At 58.4% G+C, this 19,129-nt stretch overlaps 1 protein-coding gene across 1 annotated transcript in view; it reads left to right on the top strand.

Moving 5' to 3' along the window:
* The window catches only part of SPEG (striated muscle enriched protein kinase), a 59,830-nt gene extending 42,487 nt beyond the window's left edge, over positions 1 to 17,343 (top strand). The window contains exons 19-41 of the mRNA XM_012445972.3: positions 424 to 536; positions 850 to 1,018; positions 1,260 to 1,356; positions 1,477 to 1,677; positions 2,715 to 2,772; positions 3,333 to 3,410; positions 3,512 to 3,690; positions 4,204 to 4,230; positions 4,826 to 4,978; positions 5,145 to 5,187; positions 6,289 to 6,357; positions 6,607 to 8,599; positions 8,842 to 8,973; positions 11,643 to 11,759; positions 11,947 to 12,114; positions 12,226 to 12,348; positions 12,500 to 12,667; positions 12,782 to 13,385; positions 13,847 to 14,086; positions 14,171 to 14,394; positions 15,538 to 15,613; positions 15,855 to 16,004; positions 16,336 to 17,343. Coding sequence (XP_012301395.3) covers positions 424 to 536; positions 850 to 1,018; positions 1,260 to 1,356; positions 1,477 to 1,677; positions 2,715 to 2,772; positions 3,333 to 3,410; positions 3,512 to 3,690; positions 4,204 to 4,230; positions 4,826 to 4,978; positions 5,145 to 5,187; positions 6,289 to 6,357; positions 6,607 to 8,599; positions 8,842 to 8,973; positions 11,643 to 11,759; positions 11,947 to 12,114; positions 12,226 to 12,348; positions 12,500 to 12,667; positions 12,782 to 13,385; positions 13,847 to 14,086; positions 14,171 to 14,394; positions 15,538 to 15,613; positions 15,855 to 16,004; positions 16,336 to 16,528 — 5,375 coding nt within the window. The 3' untranslated portion in view covers positions 16,529 to 17,343. The remainder of the gene's footprint in view (positions 1 to 423; positions 537 to 849; positions 1,019 to 1,259; positions 1,357 to 1,476; positions 1,678 to 2,714; positions 2,773 to 3,332; positions 3,411 to 3,511; positions 3,691 to 4,203; positions 4,231 to 4,825; positions 4,979 to 5,144; positions 5,188 to 6,288; positions 6,358 to 6,606; positions 8,600 to 8,841; positions 8,974 to 11,642; positions 11,760 to 11,946; positions 12,115 to 12,225; positions 12,349 to 12,499; positions 12,668 to 12,781; positions 13,386 to 13,846; positions 14,087 to 14,170; positions 14,395 to 15,537; positions 15,614 to 15,854; positions 16,005 to 16,335) is intronic.
* The last annotated feature ends 1,786 nt before the right edge of the window (positions 17,344 to 19,129 follow it).

Genomic DNA, 19,129 nt, shown 5'->3' with positions numbered 1-19,129 from the left:
AGGGGGAAGCATTGAGCCACTCCTCGCTTGCAGATTCCTGCTGCAGTGAGGGGAGCGACTCAGGATGGCCAGTCCTAATTTTTCAAGACAGGCAGGAAATCCAGATTTCTTTTGTGTGTGAAAATCTCCTAATTTCAGAGCTGCCAAATGAATACTGAAGGTCAAACAAAGCAAACATGCACCTTGTGCCAGGTTTCCTGAGATTTGGAGAACATCAAGTTTGAATTTAAGGGAGCGGAGTGTGCTTGGTCCACGCGGGGAACTCTGTTGTCCCAGTTGGTGGGGGTGTGGCTTGATGGGAGGCGGGGGTCTAGCATTCTGAGTGAGCCAGTCACTGACAGGGGATTTGGGGAGGGGCTGAGGAGGCAAGTAAAGCCAACCCCCTGCCCCCTCCCTTCCCACCCTTATCCCCATGTGTTTCAGAGGCCCCTCGATTTGAGTCCATCATGGAAGACGTGGAGGTGGGGGCCGGGGAAACTGCTCGCTTTGTGGTGGTGGTGGAGGGAAAACCACTGCCGGACATCATGTGGTACAAGGTCAGAGGGTGCTGCTGGCTGAGCCTAGGGGAGGGAGGAGGGGCTCCCTGGGGGCGTGGGAGGGTCCTGGGAGGCCTTAGGAGGGCGGAGCCTAGGCAGAGGCATGGTTAGGAGGAGGAAGGGGGAGGCAGGGGACTGCCTAGCTGAGGGGTGCAGGGCTTTCTGTGGGAGATAAGGGGGAGCTGATTCTGAGTGCTGGGGAGAGATGCGCTGCCCAGAGTAGCAGATGAGGGCGGGGCCTGGTGCAGCGGCTCTTGGCTCCAAGGTAGAGGTGAGGCCAGGCCCAGGCTGGAGGTGACACCAAACTCTGCAGGACGAGGTGCTGCTGACCGAGAGCAGCCATGTGAGCTTCGTGTACGAGGAGAATGAGTGCTCCCTGGTGGTGCTCAGCACAGGGGCCCAGGACGGAGGCGTCTACACCTGCACCGCCCGGAACCTGGCGGGCGAGGTCTCCTGCAAAGCAGAGTTGGCTGTGCATTCAGGTGGGCAGGAGTTCCGGGGAATGCTAAGGCGCCCACCCCCTGGAATGCAATGTGACCCTCGATCTGCCCAGGAAGCAGCCAGCCCTGGACTCCCAGCCACCACATCCCCAGCCCAGCACCCAGCCTTGGGCCCCCAACATTCTTGCACCTCTTCTGTCTCCTTCCTCTGTCTGCCTGTCCCAGTCTCTGGCCTGCTTGCTTTCTTCCCCTCCCACCTAACACCAGGACATCTCTGCCCCAGCTCAAACAGCGATGGAGGTCGAGGGGGTCAGGGAGGATGAGGAGCAACGAGGAAGGAGACTCAGCGACTTTTATGACATCCACCAGGAGATCGGCAGGTGTGGGGCTAGGAAGGGAGCCAGTGGGGGCCAAGAGAGGCTGCTGGGTCTGAGGGCTGGGAGGGATGGAGAGGGCCGCCGCGATGGCTGATCCCTGACCCCCCTCCCTGTGTCAACCAGGGGTGCCTTCTCCTACCTGCGGCGCGTGGTGGAGCGTAGCTCCGGCCTGGAGTTTGCGGCCAAGTTCATCCCCAGCCAGGCCAAGCCAAAGGCATCAGCCCGTCGGGAGGCCCGGCTGCTAGCCAGGCTCCAGCACGACTGTGTCCTCTACTTCCATGAGGCCTTCGAGAGACGCCGGGGACTGGTCATTGTCACGGAGCTGTATCCTGGGACAGGCTGGGGGCTGGGGAGGACCCATGCCTAAATGACTGGTCCTTGTGACATCCAATAGGCAACAGTTATACAGTTTTACAGTTTACGAAGTAGCCCCATTGGCAATTGGGAGGAATACGTCTGGAGACTTCTGTGAAAACCAACAGTTTTAAGTTCATTGTTAGCTTAGATTTATATAGCATTTAATGTGTGCCTGGCAGCGTTCTAAGAGTTTTACAAATATTAACCTATTAATTCCTCATATATTCCTATCTCCTAGAATTTTATTATTAGCTTGTATTATCCCCATTTTACAGATGAAGAGACAGGCACGGAGAGGTTAAGTAACTTGCTCAAGGTCACAGCTAGTATGTGGCCTATGCTTTTCATCATGAAGTGCAGTATCACGCATCTGCGTATTTGAAGTGACCCCATTTCAGATCAATACTTGGCTTTATTTGGAGGCTGTTTTCATAAAGAACAGATTTTACCCTTTCATGAAGGCTGTGGTTAAGCAAAGGCACATGGCGGTAAGGATGCTGGGTGGTCCGTCATCACCCCAGTAGTGGGGTGACCGGAACCTGCACGTGAGCCTGCTGCCTGCAGTGTTTGAAATCAAACCTCAGCAAAATGACAAATTATTCCATGTCATGGACCTTCTAGGTCATTCTCAAATAGAGTCAAGAAGTTCCATCCATTGTCAACAAAATTCTGCTGTAATTTGATCCCTATAAATGCTTTACAGGGTGGGCAGGAGAGGAAATTTTAGCTCCGTTTTACTCCTGGGAGAACCTAGGCTCAGAGAGGTGAAGTGACTTGCCTGAGTTCCCATAGCCAGTGGGAGTTCCACAGGGGTGTCCCACCTGTACCCTCAGAGGACAGGAGGTGGGGAGGGACACATGGGGGAGGGAAGGGACAGTCTCTGACTAGTATCAGATCTTCTGTAAGGGGAAGGAGAACTGCGTGCTGAGCTGGGACCCGCCTTGAGCTCTGGGGTGGGCCAGGCAGTTGGCTCTGGGCACTGTTCTCCTTGATCTGGGATGTAGCTGCACAGAGGAGCTGCTGGAGCGAATGGCCAGGAAACCCACCGTGTGTGAGTCTGAGGTGAGGGCAGCGGGTGGCAGGGGCCAGGTTGGGCACCAGCCTTCACCAACCAGAGCTTTGAGAAGCAACAAATGGGTCTGAAGCCAGGGGTGGGAGTGGAGAGCACTGTTAGGCAGCCAGCAGAGTCCCCATTCAATGAGACCAGATCCCCATCTATTTGGGACTTGCGCTGTTCTCTGTAAGTCTCAGCAAACCCACCCCAGCTCCTAACTGTTGTTTCCCATTCTTCATCACATAAACATCCCCCCAACATTTCTCCTGGAAGGAGCCCCACCTAGATTTTATTGATCTCACTGCAGTCCTGCCACGTTGGGCTGTACATGTTATGCACTGCACAATTCTACTTAGTACCTTGTAAATGGCTACTCCTTATAACTGTGCTGTCCCCTCCAGTGCACATGGTAGCCTTGGATATTTGCAACCCCAAATCTGTGTTTCAACCCCTTCCATGAGCCATCTGAAGGCTACTTCCCAGGCACAGCCTGACCTCTTGCTGCCCTGGAGGTGATCAGACATACACCACTCTACCCCCACAGACTCTGGGCCCCCTATTTCCACAGATCCGGGCCTATATGCGGCAGGTGCTAGAGGGAATCCACTACCTGCACCAGAGCCACGTGCTGCACCTCGATGTCAAGGTGAGGTGTGGACTGGAGAGCAGACAGCCCCTGTGGGAGCCAGGAGGTGGAGCATCCTCCCGTGTTCATTCAGCCCCCACTCCTCGCCTTGTGTCTTCCAGCCTGAGAACCTGCTGGTGTGGGACGGTGCCGTGGGCGAAGAGCAGGTGCGGATCTGCGACTTTGGGAATGCTCAGGAGCTGACCCCAGGAGAGCCCCAGTACTGCCAGTATGGCACACCTGAGTTTGTGGCCCCCGAGATTGTCAACCAGAGCCCTGTGTCTGGAGTCACTGACATCTGGTAAGGCTGGCATGCTGGGCTGGGTGGGCCGCGCAGCTTCTCTTGGGGCTGCACTGGGGACGTGCTCACTGGCAGGGAGACTTACCAAGCCTGGAGGCTGGTGGCGTTGCTTGCAGGGCCTCCTGCCCATGTGACTCCTTGCCCCTCGTGAGTCAAGGATGCCCCTCTCTCTCAAGGCCTCAGCTCTGTTAGTCCCTGACTCCTTGCCTACCCTGGAAGCTGGTCCTTCCCCTCAGCAGCCAGCATGCCTCCTCCAGTGGGGCAGGCATGGTCCCATCGGTCTCCAGACTTCTCTGGACTTCCTGGGCCAGCACTGCCATGACCCTGGACTTCTCCAGGCCTATCTGGACCTGTGCGTTCAAAGTGCTCCCCAAAGAAACCTCTCCTGTGCCCATTGTCCATGGTACTGTTCCCAGGGAGCTTACAGCTCACTCAGGTCAGCAGTAGCAGAGAACTGCTCCCTTCCAGTCGGAGGCGGGCGGTCCACTTACCATCAATCTCCTTTCCCTGCAGGCCCGTGGGCGTTGTTGCCTTCCTCTGGTAAGGACCCTCTGCAGCATCCCCACAGTCTCCTGGCAGGCCACCCCTAACCTTTGCAGGGCTGCAGCCCACCCCCTTCTCTTCCACAGCCCCACTCCTCTTGCACTGCAAGGGGCCTTATGTGCATGAAGGTGGACACCCTGGTCTGGATGCCCACATTCTGCCTGCCCCCATGCCCCTCTGTAAGAGGTGGGCACCTTGGATGGAGAGAGCCAAGTGTAGGCTCAGGGCCATGGAGGTGGGGATCTCCTTGGCTCTGAGTGTCCAGAACTTGGACTAGAAGGGAATGGAGCTCAGGGTGGGCACATCCCCTTGGCACTTCACTCATAGAGAGGCCACACTGGAGGAGGGACGGAACAGGTCCTCTAAAGCAGAGGCCACTAGCCCTCACGGCAGTACCACCTCCCTGCCCATCAGGAGGCTAGGGAGGGAACAGGGCAGGGGAGAGTCTGCAGCCTTGCCTCTTGCCCAGGTTTGCTCAGCCTCTGTCATCCTCACAACCCCAAAGCCTCCGCCTGTCCCCAGCCCTGTGCCCCCACAGGCATTCCCCTTTGTCCCTGGCTGCCCCTCACAACAGCCCTCTTCACCCCTGCAGTCTGACGGGAATCTCCCCGTTTGTTGGAGAAAATGATCGGACAACATTGATGAACATCCGAAACTACAATGTAGCCTTCGAGGAGACCACGTTCCTGAGCCTAAGCAGGGAGGCCCGTGGCTTCCTCATCAAAGTGCTGGTGCAGGACCGGCTGTGAGTACGAGGCCCTGGGAGCACCCCTCCCGCAGGGCTGCCCTCATGCCACCCGCCTTCTCCTCCCAAACTCCTGACCCCAACTCCTTAGGAGCCCTGTTTGCTAGTTATTGACTGACCGGATGACTGAATGATAAATCTCTTCTTAATCCGCATTCATTCACAGGAGGCCAACCGCAGAGGAGACCCTAGAACATCCTTGGTTCAAAGTGAGTCTAGTTTGCAAAGTGGTGGCACAAAAGGTGGAGGGAGAGAGAATGTTACAAATGGCTCCATTTATTGAGTACCTACTGTGCAGTAACCACCTTAGGCATTATGTATACATATGACCTATTAGCATCACAATAGCTTTGCAAAGGAGCACATTATTAGTCCCATTTTGGTGACAAGGAAACAGGCTCAAATCGATGATGGAGTTGGGGGTATCCTAGACTCCAGGGCATATGTCTGGATCTCCCCATCCTGGGCATCCTCAGTGGAGTTCTCCTTCATGCTTGAGACCAGACCCTGGTCTTCCTGACTTCTGTGTGTCCATCTCTGTCCTGCACTGGCCCCATACACTAGGGCTGGGGTTGACCAGGCCGGCTCAGCCCCTCGGTTATGAGCTCCACGTGGGCAGGTTCTCGGTTCTCACTCATTTATCTTCAAACCCCACTGCCTCAGGGCACAGTGCCAGGCATTGATGGGGTCTCAGGGATTTGCAGGGGGTGGGGGACAGGGATTCAGCAATTGAGTCCAGAAAGAACACCTGAATAAACTGTTCATGGAGGGTTGTGCTGGGTCATTTGAAGGCTGAGGTCATTCTGATGTCAGGAGTTGAATTAAGAGCATCCTTTCTCAGACCAGAAATGAGCTCCAGAAGAGAGCCTGGGTGGGTGGCTGAGGGAAGCAGCTGTCTTGGTCTGGACCACCAGGCTCCAGATGTCTGGGGTGCTGGCCCTACATGGAGACAGAGGGGACCCAGGGAGCCAGGGCTCAGGTAAGGGGCCTAAGAGCACAGGCCTCCCAAAGCAGCTGGTTTACCAGGACGGGAGCCCTGGTGGATGTTAAGAAGCCTACCCCTGGGAGTCCCTGGTTTCCTGCTGCTGCCTGCAGGGCTCAGGGGATTTGTCCTGAAGTGTGCACCTTGGCTATAGGTGTTGTCCTGACAGACCCAAGGGGAAGGGGATCCCCAGGAACCCAGACTCAGTACTGCCCAATCCACTACCTCCCCCCACCCCACCCCACCCCATGGAGTTTGTCTCTCTGTTGCCAAACCTGGAGGTCTAGGTTGACAGCTTTCCCTCAAGCCCTCTTTCCTGGCTTTGCAGACTCAGGCAAAGGGCGCAGAGGTGAGCACGGATCACCTGAAGCTCTTCCTCTCCCGGCGGAGGTGGCAGGTGAGTGTGGCAGGCCGGCCTCTGTGCTTTCCACCTTCTCCTTCCCTCTAGCGCTGCCTTCCCCCTACCGTGGGCCTTCCTCTCCTGCTCCCTTCTTCCTGCTTTCACTGGCTCCGTGCCCAACTTCCTGCCTGTTCCCTGACCCTCTGCATGCTCAGGCCTCTTCCTCAGGGATGAGGTGGGCCTGGGAGGGGGGAACAATCCTGCCCCAGGGGTCCCTCGGGTCTGACTCCAGTACCCTGTCTCCAGCGCTCCCAGATCAGCTACAAATGCCACCTGGTGCTGCGCCCCATCCCTGAGCTGCTGCGAGCCCCCCCGGAGCGGGTGTGGGTGACCATGCCCAGAAGACCACCCCCCAGCGGGGGGCTCTCGTCTTCCTCAGATTCTGAAGAGGAAGAGCTGGAAGAGCTGCCCTCAGTGCCCCGCCCACTGCAGCCTGAGTTCTCAGGCTCCCGGGTGTCCCTCACGGACATTCCCACTGAGGATGAGGCCCTGGGGACCCCAGAGGCGGGGGCTGCCACCCCCATGGACTGGCAGGAGCAGGGAAGGGCTCCCTCTCAGGACCAGGAGGCTCCCAGCCCGGAGGCTCTCCCCTCCCCAGGCCAGGAGCCCGCAGCTGGGACCAGCCCCAGGCGGGGAGAGCTCCGCAGGGGCAGCTCAGCTGAGAGCGCCCTACCCCGGGCCGGGCCGCGGGAGCCGGGCCGGGGCCTGCACAAGGCGGCGTCTGTGGAGCTGCCGCAGCGCCGGAGCCCCAGCCCGGGAGCCACCCGCCTGGCCCGGGGAGGCCTGGGTGAGGGTGAGTACGCCCAGAGGCTGCAGGCCCTGCGTCAGCGGCTGCTGCGGGGAGGCCCCGAGGATGGCAAGGTCAGCGGCCTCAGGGGTCCCCTGCTGGAGAGCCTGGGAGGTCGTGCCCGGGATCCCCGGATGGCACGAGCTGCCTCCAGCGAGGCAGCGCCCCACCACCAGCCCCCACTCGAGAATCGGGGCCTGCAAAAGAGCAGCAGCTTCTCGCAGGGTGAGGCGGAGCCCCGGGGCCGGCACCGCCGCGCTGGGGCGCCCCTCGAGATCCCTGTGGCCAGGCTTGGGGCCCGCAGGCTACAGGAGTCTCCTTCCCTGTCTGCCCTCAGCGAGGCCCAACCATCCAGCCCTGCGCGGCCCAGCGCCCCCAAACCCAGTGCCCCTAAACCTAGTGCCCCCAAGTCTGCAGAGCCTTCTGCCACCACACCTAGTGATGTTCTGCAGCCCCCCGCACCCCAGCCTGCCCAAGACAAGGCCCCAGAGCCCAGGCCAGAACCAGTCCGAGCCTCCAAGCCTGCACCACCCCCGGAGGCCCTGCAAACCCTAGCGCTGCCCCTGACGCCCTATGCCCAGATCATGCAGTCGCTCCAGCTGTCGGGCCACGCCCAGACCCCCCAGCAGGGCCCTGCCGCGCCGCCTTTAGAGCCCAAGCCCCACGCTGCTGTCTTCGCCAGGGTGGCCTCTCCACCTCCGGGAGCCCCGGAGAAGCGCGTGCCCTCAGCTGGGGCGCCCCCGGTGCTAGCCGAGAAAGCCCGGGTTCCCACGGTGCCCCCCAGGCCAGGCAGCAGTCTCAGCAGCAGCATCGAGAACCTGGAGTCGGAGGCCGTGTTCGAGGCCAAGTTCAAGCGCAGCCGCGAGTCGCCCCTGTCGCGGGGGCTGCGGCTGCTGAGCCGCTCGCGCTCGGAGGAGCGCGGCCCCTTCCGCGGGGCCGAGGAGGAGGATGGCATATACCGGCCCAGCCCGGCAGGGACCCCGCTGGAGCTGGTGCGACGGACCGAGCGCTCGCGCTCGGTGCAGGACCTCAGGGCGGTCGGGGAGCCGGGCATCGTCCGCCGCCTCTCGCTGTCACTGTCCCAGCGGCTGCGGCGGACGCCTCCCGCGCAGCGCCACCCGGCCTGGGAGGCCCGCGGCGGCGGGGACGGAGAGAGCTCGGAGGGCGGGAGCTCGGCGCGGGGCTCCCCGGTGCTGGCGATGCGCAGGCGGCTGAGCTCCACCCTGGAGCGGCTGTCGAGCCGGTTGCAGCGCAGCGGCAGCAGCGAGGACTCGGGGGGCGCCTCGGGCCGCAGCACGCCGCTGTTCGGACGGCTTCGCAGGGCCACGTCCGAGGGCGAAAGTCTGCGGCGCCTCGGCCTTCCGCACAACCAGTTGGCTGCCCAGGCCGGCGCCACCACGCCTTCTGCCGAGTCCCTGGGCTCCGAGGCCAGCGCCACGTCGGGATCCTCAGGTGAGGAGGGGCAGGGGTAGGGCAGCAGGTGCAGAGGAGGGTGGGGTGCGCTGGAGAAAGGCTGTGGGAGGAGCAGAGGGCGGGGACTCCCGCCAGGGGCAGGCCGAGGCCCAGAGAGTGGAATGGCAGCGGGGCAGGGTGGGGCTAGGTGTTCCTTCTGGTTTTCTGGGCTGAGGGCTGCAGGGAGGTGGGAACTTGCTGCTACTGAATGAGCAAATGCTCATGGGCCTGGGTCTTCACAGCCCCAGGGGAAAGCCGAAGCCGGCTCCGCTGGGGCCTCTCTCGGCTTCGGAAGGACAAGGGGTTATCGCAACCAAACCTCTCTGCCAGTGTTCAGGAGGAGCTGGGTCACCAGTACGTGCGCAGTGAGTCAGGTAATAGAGGCCTGATGGGTGAGGACCCTCCACCCCCATCCCCACCCCCGCCCCGTATCCCCTTGCTCTCATCAGCGAGCAGTCATGGCTGACAGGAGGTGGGCCACCTTGATGAGCCTAGTAGAAGGGGTCTGTTCGGACAACTGTAATGGCAGCAGCTGCCAGCCATCAGAGAAGCTAAGTGTTCTATTAAACACTTTACAAGCAGTGCCTCATTCACTCCTGCAGCACTGTTTGGGAAATATTGGTGTCATTGTCTCTACTGTACAGGTGAGGAGACCGGCTTAGCAATGCTAAGGATCTGTCCAAGTCGCAGGGCTAGTAAGTGGAGCAGTTGAAGTTAGACTATGTGACCTTCTGCAGCCAGGTCCCAGAAATGGCTTCAGGGCACCATACTTATGTCTGTCTGGGGCTGGCCTCCTCTCTCCTGGGAGACCCTGGAAGGTTTCTGTAACTAGCTGTACTTTTGAAGGAGCTCAAGATGGGGCCCTCCTGCCCCCACAGTCCCCCTTTAGATGTGTGTGTTTGGGTGTGTACCCAAAGACACTCACTTTCTCACCCACCTAGAGGACCACAACCTGGATTGAGCCCCCTAAGTCTCCATTACTCTGCAGCTCTGAACACCTGACTGCCCCTCTCTGAGCCTTCTGCACAGAAAAGCAGCCTTCGGAGCTCTTTGGCCTCTTCTGTTTCTCTGCCTGAGTGTCCTGGAGCTCCAGATAGGGAGGCATTCCCCATGTGGGGTCACCCCATCCCCTCTGAAAAGGGGGCATTACTCAAGGGCGACAAGCAAAGGCTTTGGGAGGTTGGGTTTAACAGAGCAGCACGCAGGGAAGGAGCAGGGCCATGAAGCCGGGCTGTGTGCAGGATCTTGATAAACCACTTGTCCTGTTCTTCCCCCATTTCCTGGTAAAACTCAGAATGGAGTGGCTGTCGAGCCTTGCCTCTGCTGGGCTTGAAGGGATTGTATCCAGCCTTGGCCAGGGCAAAGGGAGCTGCAGTGAGAGAAAAGGAGAGAGGAAAGGGCCACTGGTGGGGAGGAGAAGGGAGGGTGGAGAATGAGGGGGAAAGAAGGCGATCAGCCAGCAGAGAGGCCTGGGGACAGCTGATCCCTTCCCACCTGGGGCCTCCCTCCCAGCCCAGTTTTGCTTATGCAGCTGATTTCCTGCGGAGGCAGTGTCCCCTTACCTCATCCGCTCCCTGTTCCCTGCAGAAACAAGGCTGTCCCATTCCACTTTACCAATCAGGGCTGGCCCCTGGGAATGGGGGTGGGGCTGGCAGAGCTGGGCCCGGGTCACTTTCACCTCTCCTCTTGGCCTCTCTCTCTCCCTGCTACCCAGTACCCTCACTTGGCCTGGAGGCAGCCATTGGGAAACTGTTCACGTTGCCTTGTTGGAGACTCAGTGTGGGACCCCTCCTTGGGGAGCAGTGGGGTACAAGCGGGAAGGGGGGCACACTGCCATCCTGATCACCACTCCTGCTGAGTACTCCTCTCCTTCCTGGCTCATCCCTACTCCCAGTCCCCGACAGTTCTTCAGACAGGCAGCAGCTGGGGCTCCCAGGGCTCCTCAGCTTTCTCTGCCCAGGTGAATAAAATCCACCCCTGAGTCCTCCCCTATCCCCACCCTCCACCCATGGCTGGACTGGGATTTTTCTAAAGGGACATTCTCAGGGAACATGCGCTCAAATCTTCAGGGCACTAAGTCACAGGCTGGCTACATTGGAGGAAGGAAGACTGGTCGCATCCCTAGCCCCACTGTGCGCGTCGCCACCAGCTAGCTGTGAAGGCAGCTTTTCTGCTTTGCTGAAACAGCCTCTTTCTCTGGGGGTCTGCTCCAGGCTTCTCTGCTGTCCATATTACTAAGATAATGGTAACAACAAGAAAAGCTAGTATTTTTGATCAGTTACTCTATGCCAGATACTTTACATGCCTGGTAATTGTCACAGCAAGAATCCTGTGGGCGTGGTGTTATTTTCCTCAATTTATGGATTAGAAATGGAGCTTCTGAGAGGGTAAATAACCAGCCCAAGGGTCATGCAGATACTGTCTCTTGCCCCTTCAAAAGCTCTCACCACTCAGTTGACCTGAAGGAGTATAGAGAAGACCTACAGCAGGTGGGAAGAGGGGCCAGGAGGCCGACATGCTTCCAGGATCTGCCCACAGTTTTCCTAGACCGCAGCTCTTTTGAGACTGCACACTCTGATAGAACATTCCTCGTTCGGTCCCTTCTCAGCTCAGATCACCACCTCCTCTCAATTCTCTTCTCACTTGTCCTACGGTGCCCCAGAGAGGGTGGGTCTCACAGGACCTTAACCATTATCGTTTTTCAGTATTTCCTTTGCTTTTATTTTATTTAACAAATCCTTATAGACCACTTAGTGCCAGGCCCTGCCCTAAGTGATTTACAAACACATGACATAAGTAGCATCGTCAATAGTGCAAGGAAAAGGCAGTTCTGTACACAGTGAGGGCCTGGGGAAAGTGATGCTTTCCCCAAAGAAAATTCTCAAAGGCATGGCCTGGGGTGCTACTTTCCACATCTGCCTGGGAAGAGAAAAGGTTTCACGCTGCTTCCTGCCGGCTGTTTGCAAGCCTTCTCCATCTGTCCCCCGGCGGTGAGTGGGCCAGGGTCCCCAAAGAAAGATGGCTGTCTCTGCTTTTCCTCCAGACTTCCCCCCAGTCTTCCACATCAAACTCAAGGACCAGGTGCTGCTAGAGGGTGAGGCAGCCACCCTGCTCTGCCTGCCAGCAGCCTGCCCTGCCCCACACATCTCCTGGATGAAAGGTAAGGAAACTGTGCCTCCCACAGGAAGGGAGACCAGCAAGCGGCCTTGAACCCAGGGGATGGGAGGGGCTAGGCCGGGGGTCCGGGCTGGGCATGTTTTGGGGGATGCTGGAGTGGGGAGCAACTGAGGGGCCCTGGACATGTGCTAGCTCACTCAGCAGCTCCTCCTGCTCCTCCCTGTCCCCAGACAAGCAGTCCTTGCGGTCAGAGCCATCAGTGATCATTGTGTCCTGCAAAGACGGGCGGCAGCTGCTCAGCATCCCTCGAGCGGGCAAGCGGCATGCCGGGCTCTATGAGTGCTCGGCCAGCAACGTCCTGGGCAGCATCACCAGCTCCTGTACCGTAGCTGTGGCCCGTGAGCCTGGGGCAGGGCCCAAGGGGGGAAGTGATGGGGATGGAGGGGCAGGGCCGAAGGGCTCTTAGCTAGGGTGTAGGGGCTCACAGGGAATCTTCTCTCTCTTGCCAGGAATCCCAGGAAAGCTAGCTCCTCCGGAGGTGCCCCAGACCTACCAGGACACAGCGCTGGTGCTGTGGAAGCCGGGAGACAGCCGGGCACCTTGCACGTACACGCTGGAGCGGCGAGTGGATGGTGAGGATGAGGCAGTGGGAGGATGGGGGGAGTGGCAGAGGGAGGGGAGAGGAGTCTGGGAAGGCCAGTGCCTTCCCAGGCTCTACAGATAGCACTGGCAGCGGGGGCCACCCCTTCTGTGGCCTCAGCCCCTCCCCCATACTGCCTATAGGGGAGTCTGTGTGGCACCCTGTGAGCTCAGGCATCCCCGACTGTTACTACAACGTGACCCACCTGCCAGTTGGTGTGACTGTGAGGTTCCGTGTGGCCTGTGCCAACCGTGCTGGGCAGGGGCCCTTCAGCAACCCTTCTGAGAAGGTCTTTGTCAGGGGTACTCAAGGTGAGTGCGACGGTGTGGGCTGCGGGGAGGAAGGGGGCCCTGAGCCTAGGGTTCTTGTGGAGCACAGTGGCTTTGCCCCAAGGCACCATGGTGATGATTTTCTTTGTCTCTTAGATTCTTCAGCTGTGCCATCTGCTGCCCACCAAGAGGCCCCTGTCACCTCAGGGCCAGCCAGGGCCCCGCCTCCTGACTCTCCTACCTCACTGGCTCCGCCCCCAGCTCCTGCTGCCCCCACGCCCCCATCAGTCACTGTCAGCCCCTCATCTCCCCCCACACCCCCCAGCCAGGCCTTGTCCTCACTCAAGGCTGTGGGTCCACCACCCCAAACTCCCCCACGAAGACACAGGGGCCTGCAGGCTGCCCGGCAAGCAGAGCCCTCCCTACCCAGTGCCCAGGTCACCCCAAGTGAGCCCAAGTCTTTTGTCCTTGACACTGGGACCCCAGCCCCAGCCTCCACTCCTCAAGGGGCTAAACCAGTGTCTTCCTCCACTCCTGTGTATATGGTGACTTCCTTCGTGTCTGCACCGCCAGCCCCAGAGCCCCCAGCCCCCGAGCCCCCTCCTGAGCCTACCAAGGTGACTGTGCGTAGCCTCAGCCCAGCCAAGGAAGTGGTCAGCTCCGCTGGGAGCAGTCCCCGAAGCTCTCCCAGGCCAGAGGTCACCACTCTTCGCCAGGGCCCCCCTCAGAAACCCTACACCTTCCTGGAAGAGAAAGCCAGGCAAGCAGGGCTGGGGAAGGGGAGAGGACAGAGAGGAGTGTGGGTCAAAGGTCTGGAGCACTTGGCTTCAGAGAGATCAGACTGTCCTGGCTGGGGCTGGGGGAGGTGGTGAGGTTTAGGTCTTTAGAACGATTGAATTCAAATGTGTCAGACACTGTACTGAGTGCTTTAGCCATATGGTCTTATTGATTCTTCACAACTCTGAGGGACACTGTGCTATTAGCATCACCCATTTCAGGTGGCAAAACTGAGGTTAGAGAAGCTGTGGGATTTACCTAAGGTACAGAGCCAGCGAGCGGTGAAGCTGGGACTTGAACCCTGGTTTTCTAGGATTGAACTCTGGAGCCCACCCTGGAATCACTACATTCTTGCCGCTAGGGGGTCCCTGCGTTAGTGCTCACTATGGAAGTGTCCCCCTCCTCTCCCCTGAGCCTGTGGTGTCCTTCCCCTCCCCAACACAGGGGCCGCTTTGGTGTTGTGCGAGCGTGCCGGGAGAACGCCACGGGCCGAACATTCGTGGCCAAGATCGTGCCCTATGCTGCTGAGGGCAAGCGGCGGGTCCTACAGGAGTACGAGGTGCTGCGGACCCTGCACCATGAGCGGATCATGTCCCTGCATGAGGCCTACATCACCCCTCGGTACCTCGTGCTTATTGCTGAGAGCTGCGGCAACCGGGAGCTCCTCTGTGGGCTCAGTGACAGGTAGCTGGGCATTCTGGGGGAGTAGCAAGGGAGAGGGAGGGGAGGCTGGGCCGGGTATCATCGGCTCCACCCCTGCCCTCCCAGGTTCCGGTACTCCGAGGATGACGTGGCCACTTACGTGGTGCAGTTGCTACAAGGCCTGGACTACCTCCACAGCCACCACGTGCTCCACCTGGACATCAAGCCGGACAACCTGCTGCTGGCCCCTGACAACGCCCTCAAGATCGTGGACTTCGGCAGTGCCCAGCCATACAACCCCCAGGCCCTTCGGCCTCTTGGCCACCGCACGGGCACTCTGGAGTTCATGGGTGAGGGGACCAGCTGCCAGCCAGGGTGGGGACAGGGCACTGCCAAAGGGACAGCAGCCAGGGCTCACCCCACTTCACCCACGTATGTGCCACTTATTGAGTGATTACTGTATGCAGGCAATGAATGAAGTATGTGACTTTTTCTTCCAACTGATCTTTATAATAACCTGGAGTTTGGCATAATAATAGCCCCCTTTTACAGATGAGGAAACTGAAGGTAAGGGTTTATCCAGTCAGACAATTATAAATGCTAGAGGCAGGATTCACTAAAGCTGAAAAGACAGGAGAATCTATTATTTTATTTAAATAAGGAAAATCAGCTACCATTGAGCAACCTGCTAAATGCTTGAGGTTCATTATCTCTCTTTCTTAGTGTGGGACTACAGGCCACTCTTTACAGATGAGGTAATGGAGAGCCAGGCAGGTTTAGCAAATCGCCCAGGGTCCCATAGCTAGAAGGGGCAGGTCTGGAATTAGAGCCAGCTAGGCTGATTTTGAAGGGTTTTTTTTTTTTTTTTTGAGACGGAGTCGCTCTCTGTTGCCCATGCTGGGGTGCAATGGCTTGATCTCGGCTCATTGCAACCTCTGCCTCCCAGGTTCAAGGGATTCTCCTGCCTCGGCTTCCTGAGTATCTGGGATTTCAGGCACCCACCACCACGCCCGGCTAATTTTTGTATTTTTAGTAGAGACAGGGTTTCACCATGCTGGCCAGGCTTGTTTTGAACTCCTAACCTCAGGCGATCCGCCCACCTCAGCCTCCCAAAGTACTGGGATCTCAGGCGTGAGCCACCGCACCCGGCCTCAAAGGCTCTTAATCTTGGTATCAGCCACACTCATTGCAAATGGGAGCCCTACCTTGGAGCTGATCCAAGGGAGCTTGTCACCATGCTTCTCAGGCCCTCTGGAGTTCTGGGGACCCCCACCATTTAGTGCCTGGGCTAATTCCTCGGGTGTCCCACATGTCTCTTGGGGTATACCACTACGTCTGTCCTGCCTACTGGCCTTCAGGGCCTGCCGCTCTGGTCATTCCCATGGTCTGGTGACCCAGGCATTGTCCTGCTGCTCAAGCACCCAGGGACCTCCCCTGCCCCCACTTCCCTGCCACCAGGAAGCTGGGTCAGCTTGGCCTCTGTCTCCTGTCAGCTCCGGAGATGGTGAAGGGAGAACCCATCGGCTCTGCCACGGACATCTGGGGAGCGGGTGTGCTCACCTACATTATGTGAGTGTCCCCTGCCCCACCGCAGCCCACTCTGCCTACACAGTGAGCTTCCAGACTCACCTTCTGCCAACACTCTCTCCCTGGTGCCTCACCTCCCCTGTACACACATCCATACCACGCACACACACTCAGGTGCAGAGTAGCAGGGCCCTGAGCCCTGTGCACCTGACACTAATGTCCTCCCGGGTTTGGGTGTTGGCCTGCAGTCTGCATATGTCAATCAAACTATCTTGCCCAACAGGCTCAGTGGACGCTCTCCATTCTATGAGCCAGACCCCCAGGAAATGGAGGCTCGGATTATGGGGGGCCGCTTTGATGCCTTCCAGCTGTACCCCAATACATCCCAGAGCGCCACCCTCTTCTTGCGAAAGGTCCTCTCAGTACATCCCTGGTGAGTGAGCCCCACATCAGCCATCCCCCCGTTACCTGCCCCTGGTCTGGCCTGTGCCAGACATCCCCCAGCTCCTCCCCTGCTCCTAGGAACAAGTCTGCTGCTTCTACTAAATGGTCATGCTACCAACCATTTAAAGCCCAAGGCAACCCCATGCGAGGCAGAACCACTGTCCCCATTCCAGAGATTCGGGAACTGAGCTCTTGAGCTGCTCAAGATCACACATGTAGGGGTGGATCCAGGACTGGGACATGGGTATGGAGGAGGACAGAGCCTCGGCAGCTCCCAGGGCCATCCTTCCAGGTTCATGATTCCTGGCTCTGCCTGGCAGGAGCCGGCCCTCCCTGCAGGACTGTCTGGCCCACCCGTGGTTGCAGGATGCCTACCTGATGAAGCTGCGCCGCCAGACACTCACCTTCACCACCAACCGGCTCAAGGAGTTCCTGGGTGAGCAGCGGCGGCGCCGGGCTGAGGCCGCCACCCGCCATAAGGTGCTGCTGCGCTCCTACCCCGGTGGCCCCTAGAGGCATGGACCACAGCCAGGCCTCGGGCTTCGACTGGGGTTCCCACCAATGCCACGGGACATTCCAGGGCCCACGCTGAGCCAGGCGGGCCTGGGGCTTCGGATACCACCAGCAGCAACATCTGGCCGGGCTCTTACCTCATACACCTGCAAGGACAGCGACCCCAGGGCCTCGGCCTGATGCCACCCCAGGCCAGAGCCAGAGTGGGAGACCCACTGGCCAGGCTGGGCAGGGTGGGAACAGGCAGAGGGACAAGAGGGGAATGGGAAGTGGAGAGGAAAACAAGTCGAGGGACAGGAAAGGGGAGGCTCTAGGAAGGTTCTGGGTTGGGGGTCAGTGCATCTCAGGGAGAATCAAGGCAAGGGGCATGGCTGGAGAGGAGGAAGAGGAAGGAGCCCAGGGTGTCAGGGCAGTAGGCTGCGAGTCAGTGTGGCAAAGTGGGCGCAGGACACAGAGACCGTGGCAGGGGCCCAGGGCCAGGATGTGAGAGAGGGAGAAGAGAGGACTCAGGTGGAGGTGGGGTGGGCCAGCTGCCAGCATCCCTCAGAGGAGAAACGTGGAGAGCTGGAGGCCAGCGGTCACTCACACTCGCTCTCCTCCTGTCCAGTGGATACAGCCCCGGGTGTGCTCTGCTGGCCCCCACTGCCCCTCCATGGCCTTTGGCCTTCTTCCCATTCATATTTATTTATTTATGACTTTTATGAAGTTTCCCCTTCCATCTGATCCCTACTGCCCATGTTGTCCTGACCATCCCTCCCAGCCATCCAGCTGTCTGTCTGTCTGTTACAAGGAAATAAAAATGGCAAGCAGCAGAACCTGTGTGTCTATGGAGAGGGATGGCTGGAGGGGAGGATGGCTGGGGAAGGGTGAGTTCCAGGGCATTGAGCCCTCTCTGGACATTTCCCAACACACAGATTCGGGAATATACCAGCTAGCACTTTGGGTCCTCCCAACCCCCTCCCCTGATCTTCCTGGCTCCTCTCCTCTCCTTATTCCTGGAGGGAGGGGAGACTGTGGTCTGCTTCTCCCCCTGCAGTTTCTGGAATGCCGGCAGATCCACTGAACCCCCGAAATCAGGTTCCGGTAGTCCCCACCTCTTGTCACATGTTCCCTCATCACATTGTGGGGATGCTGGGCTCTGAAATAGGCCAGCTCTCACCCCAGTCCTGGCTCAGCCTCATTCACTCTGCCCAGAAGACAGGCAGGAGCTCTGGTCCTGACCCCTGGAGCAGAGTGGGTTTCATCCCAATAGTTGGTGAGAGTAGGTGGTGTGAGGAGCTGCAGAAGAAACCAGGACAGGGCCAGGCACAGTGGCTCACCCCTATAATCCCAGCACTTTTGGAGGTCGAGGCAGGCAGATCACCTGAGGTCAGGAGTTCAAGACCAGCCTGGCCAACATGATGAAACCCCGTCTCTACTAAAAATACAAAAATGAGCCAGGCATGATGGTACACATCTGTAATCCCAGCTATTTGGGAGACAGGGATGAGAATCGCTTGAACCTGGGAGGTGGAGGTTGTAATGAGCCAAGATTGCACCACTGCACTCCAGCCTGGATGACAGAGCAATACTCCATCTCAATAAAAAAAGAAAGAAAAGGCAGGCCCACACCCCTTGCTCCCTCCATGTCACAGCACAGATCAGAGCACATGGAGAGCACCAGCTGGGAGTGCTCTGGTCTGCTGTGTCCAGCGTTTTCCTAGGGCTGAGGGACACACCAGCCTGGACCTTCTTCCTTCTTGTCTGCATGGTAAGTTAGGAGGTCTGCTAGGTGCTAAAGCACTTGACTCTAGCTACTCCCTTCAGTGCCACAGAATGGTCACTGGGACCTAGGATTGAGCTGCCCTGCCCTGAGGTTGGGGATGAGGGGTGGGGGAGGGCCCAGGTCTCCTTGTCTCCAGAGGAAATGTTGCCCCCATCCCACCTTGAAAACTCTGTTCTTGGCAAAGTAAAAGGAACAAAGCCTCTGACCAGGGTAGAGAGAGTTGACACTGCTGGCTGTGGATGGAGGTTGAGGGTCCCTTGGCTCCAGCTCAGATAATCCTTTTGCCCAGCCCAGCCCAGCCTCTCTAGCTTCCCAGGACAACAGGGCAGAGGCAAGCCTCATCGTCATAAAATGACAGGATGTTAAAGCCAGCTGGAAGGGACCAGAAAGACGCCTTGCCAACCTGTCATTTTAGCGATGAAGATATACAGTTTGCCTGTGAGAATCTCCAATCCCCTACACACTGCAAGTGTTTTGTATAAAAATGAGGTGCCTAAACTCATATCTTGATAAATGGTAAAATTCCTCTCCTGTCCCCACTCTGATCTTGAACTCTCTTCCCATCTCCATTGGAAATGGCATGTGAGATGCTTGTTCCAAACCCAGAGGAGCAAAGGTAATTTATGTCAGCAGAGCTATGTCAAAATTGCTCTGATCAAAAGGTGACAGTGCCCCCACACTAGGGCAGGTAGTTCCAGTGAATGGAAGTCATGCTTCTACCCGGTGCCCGGCCTGGGCAGACTGGCCTCCAGGCAAGCCCCAGAGGGGTTAACTGAACCCCTTCACCCCATGTGGTTTGATGTCCCTATGCACCAATTTATGTCCCCAAAAAGGAC

Source organism: Aotus nancymaae, unplaced genomic scaffold (assembly GCF_030222135.1).
Source record: "Aotus nancymaae isolate 86718 unplaced genomic scaffold, 86718_ANA_hifiasm-v0.15.2.pri h1tg000008l, whole genome shotgun sequence".
NCBI lineage: Eukaryota > Metazoa > Chordata > Mammalia > Primates > Aotidae > Aotus > Aotus nancymaae.
The sequence above is the reverse complement of the archived record's forward strand: the minus strand, read 5'-3'. Positions and strand labels throughout refer to the sequence as shown.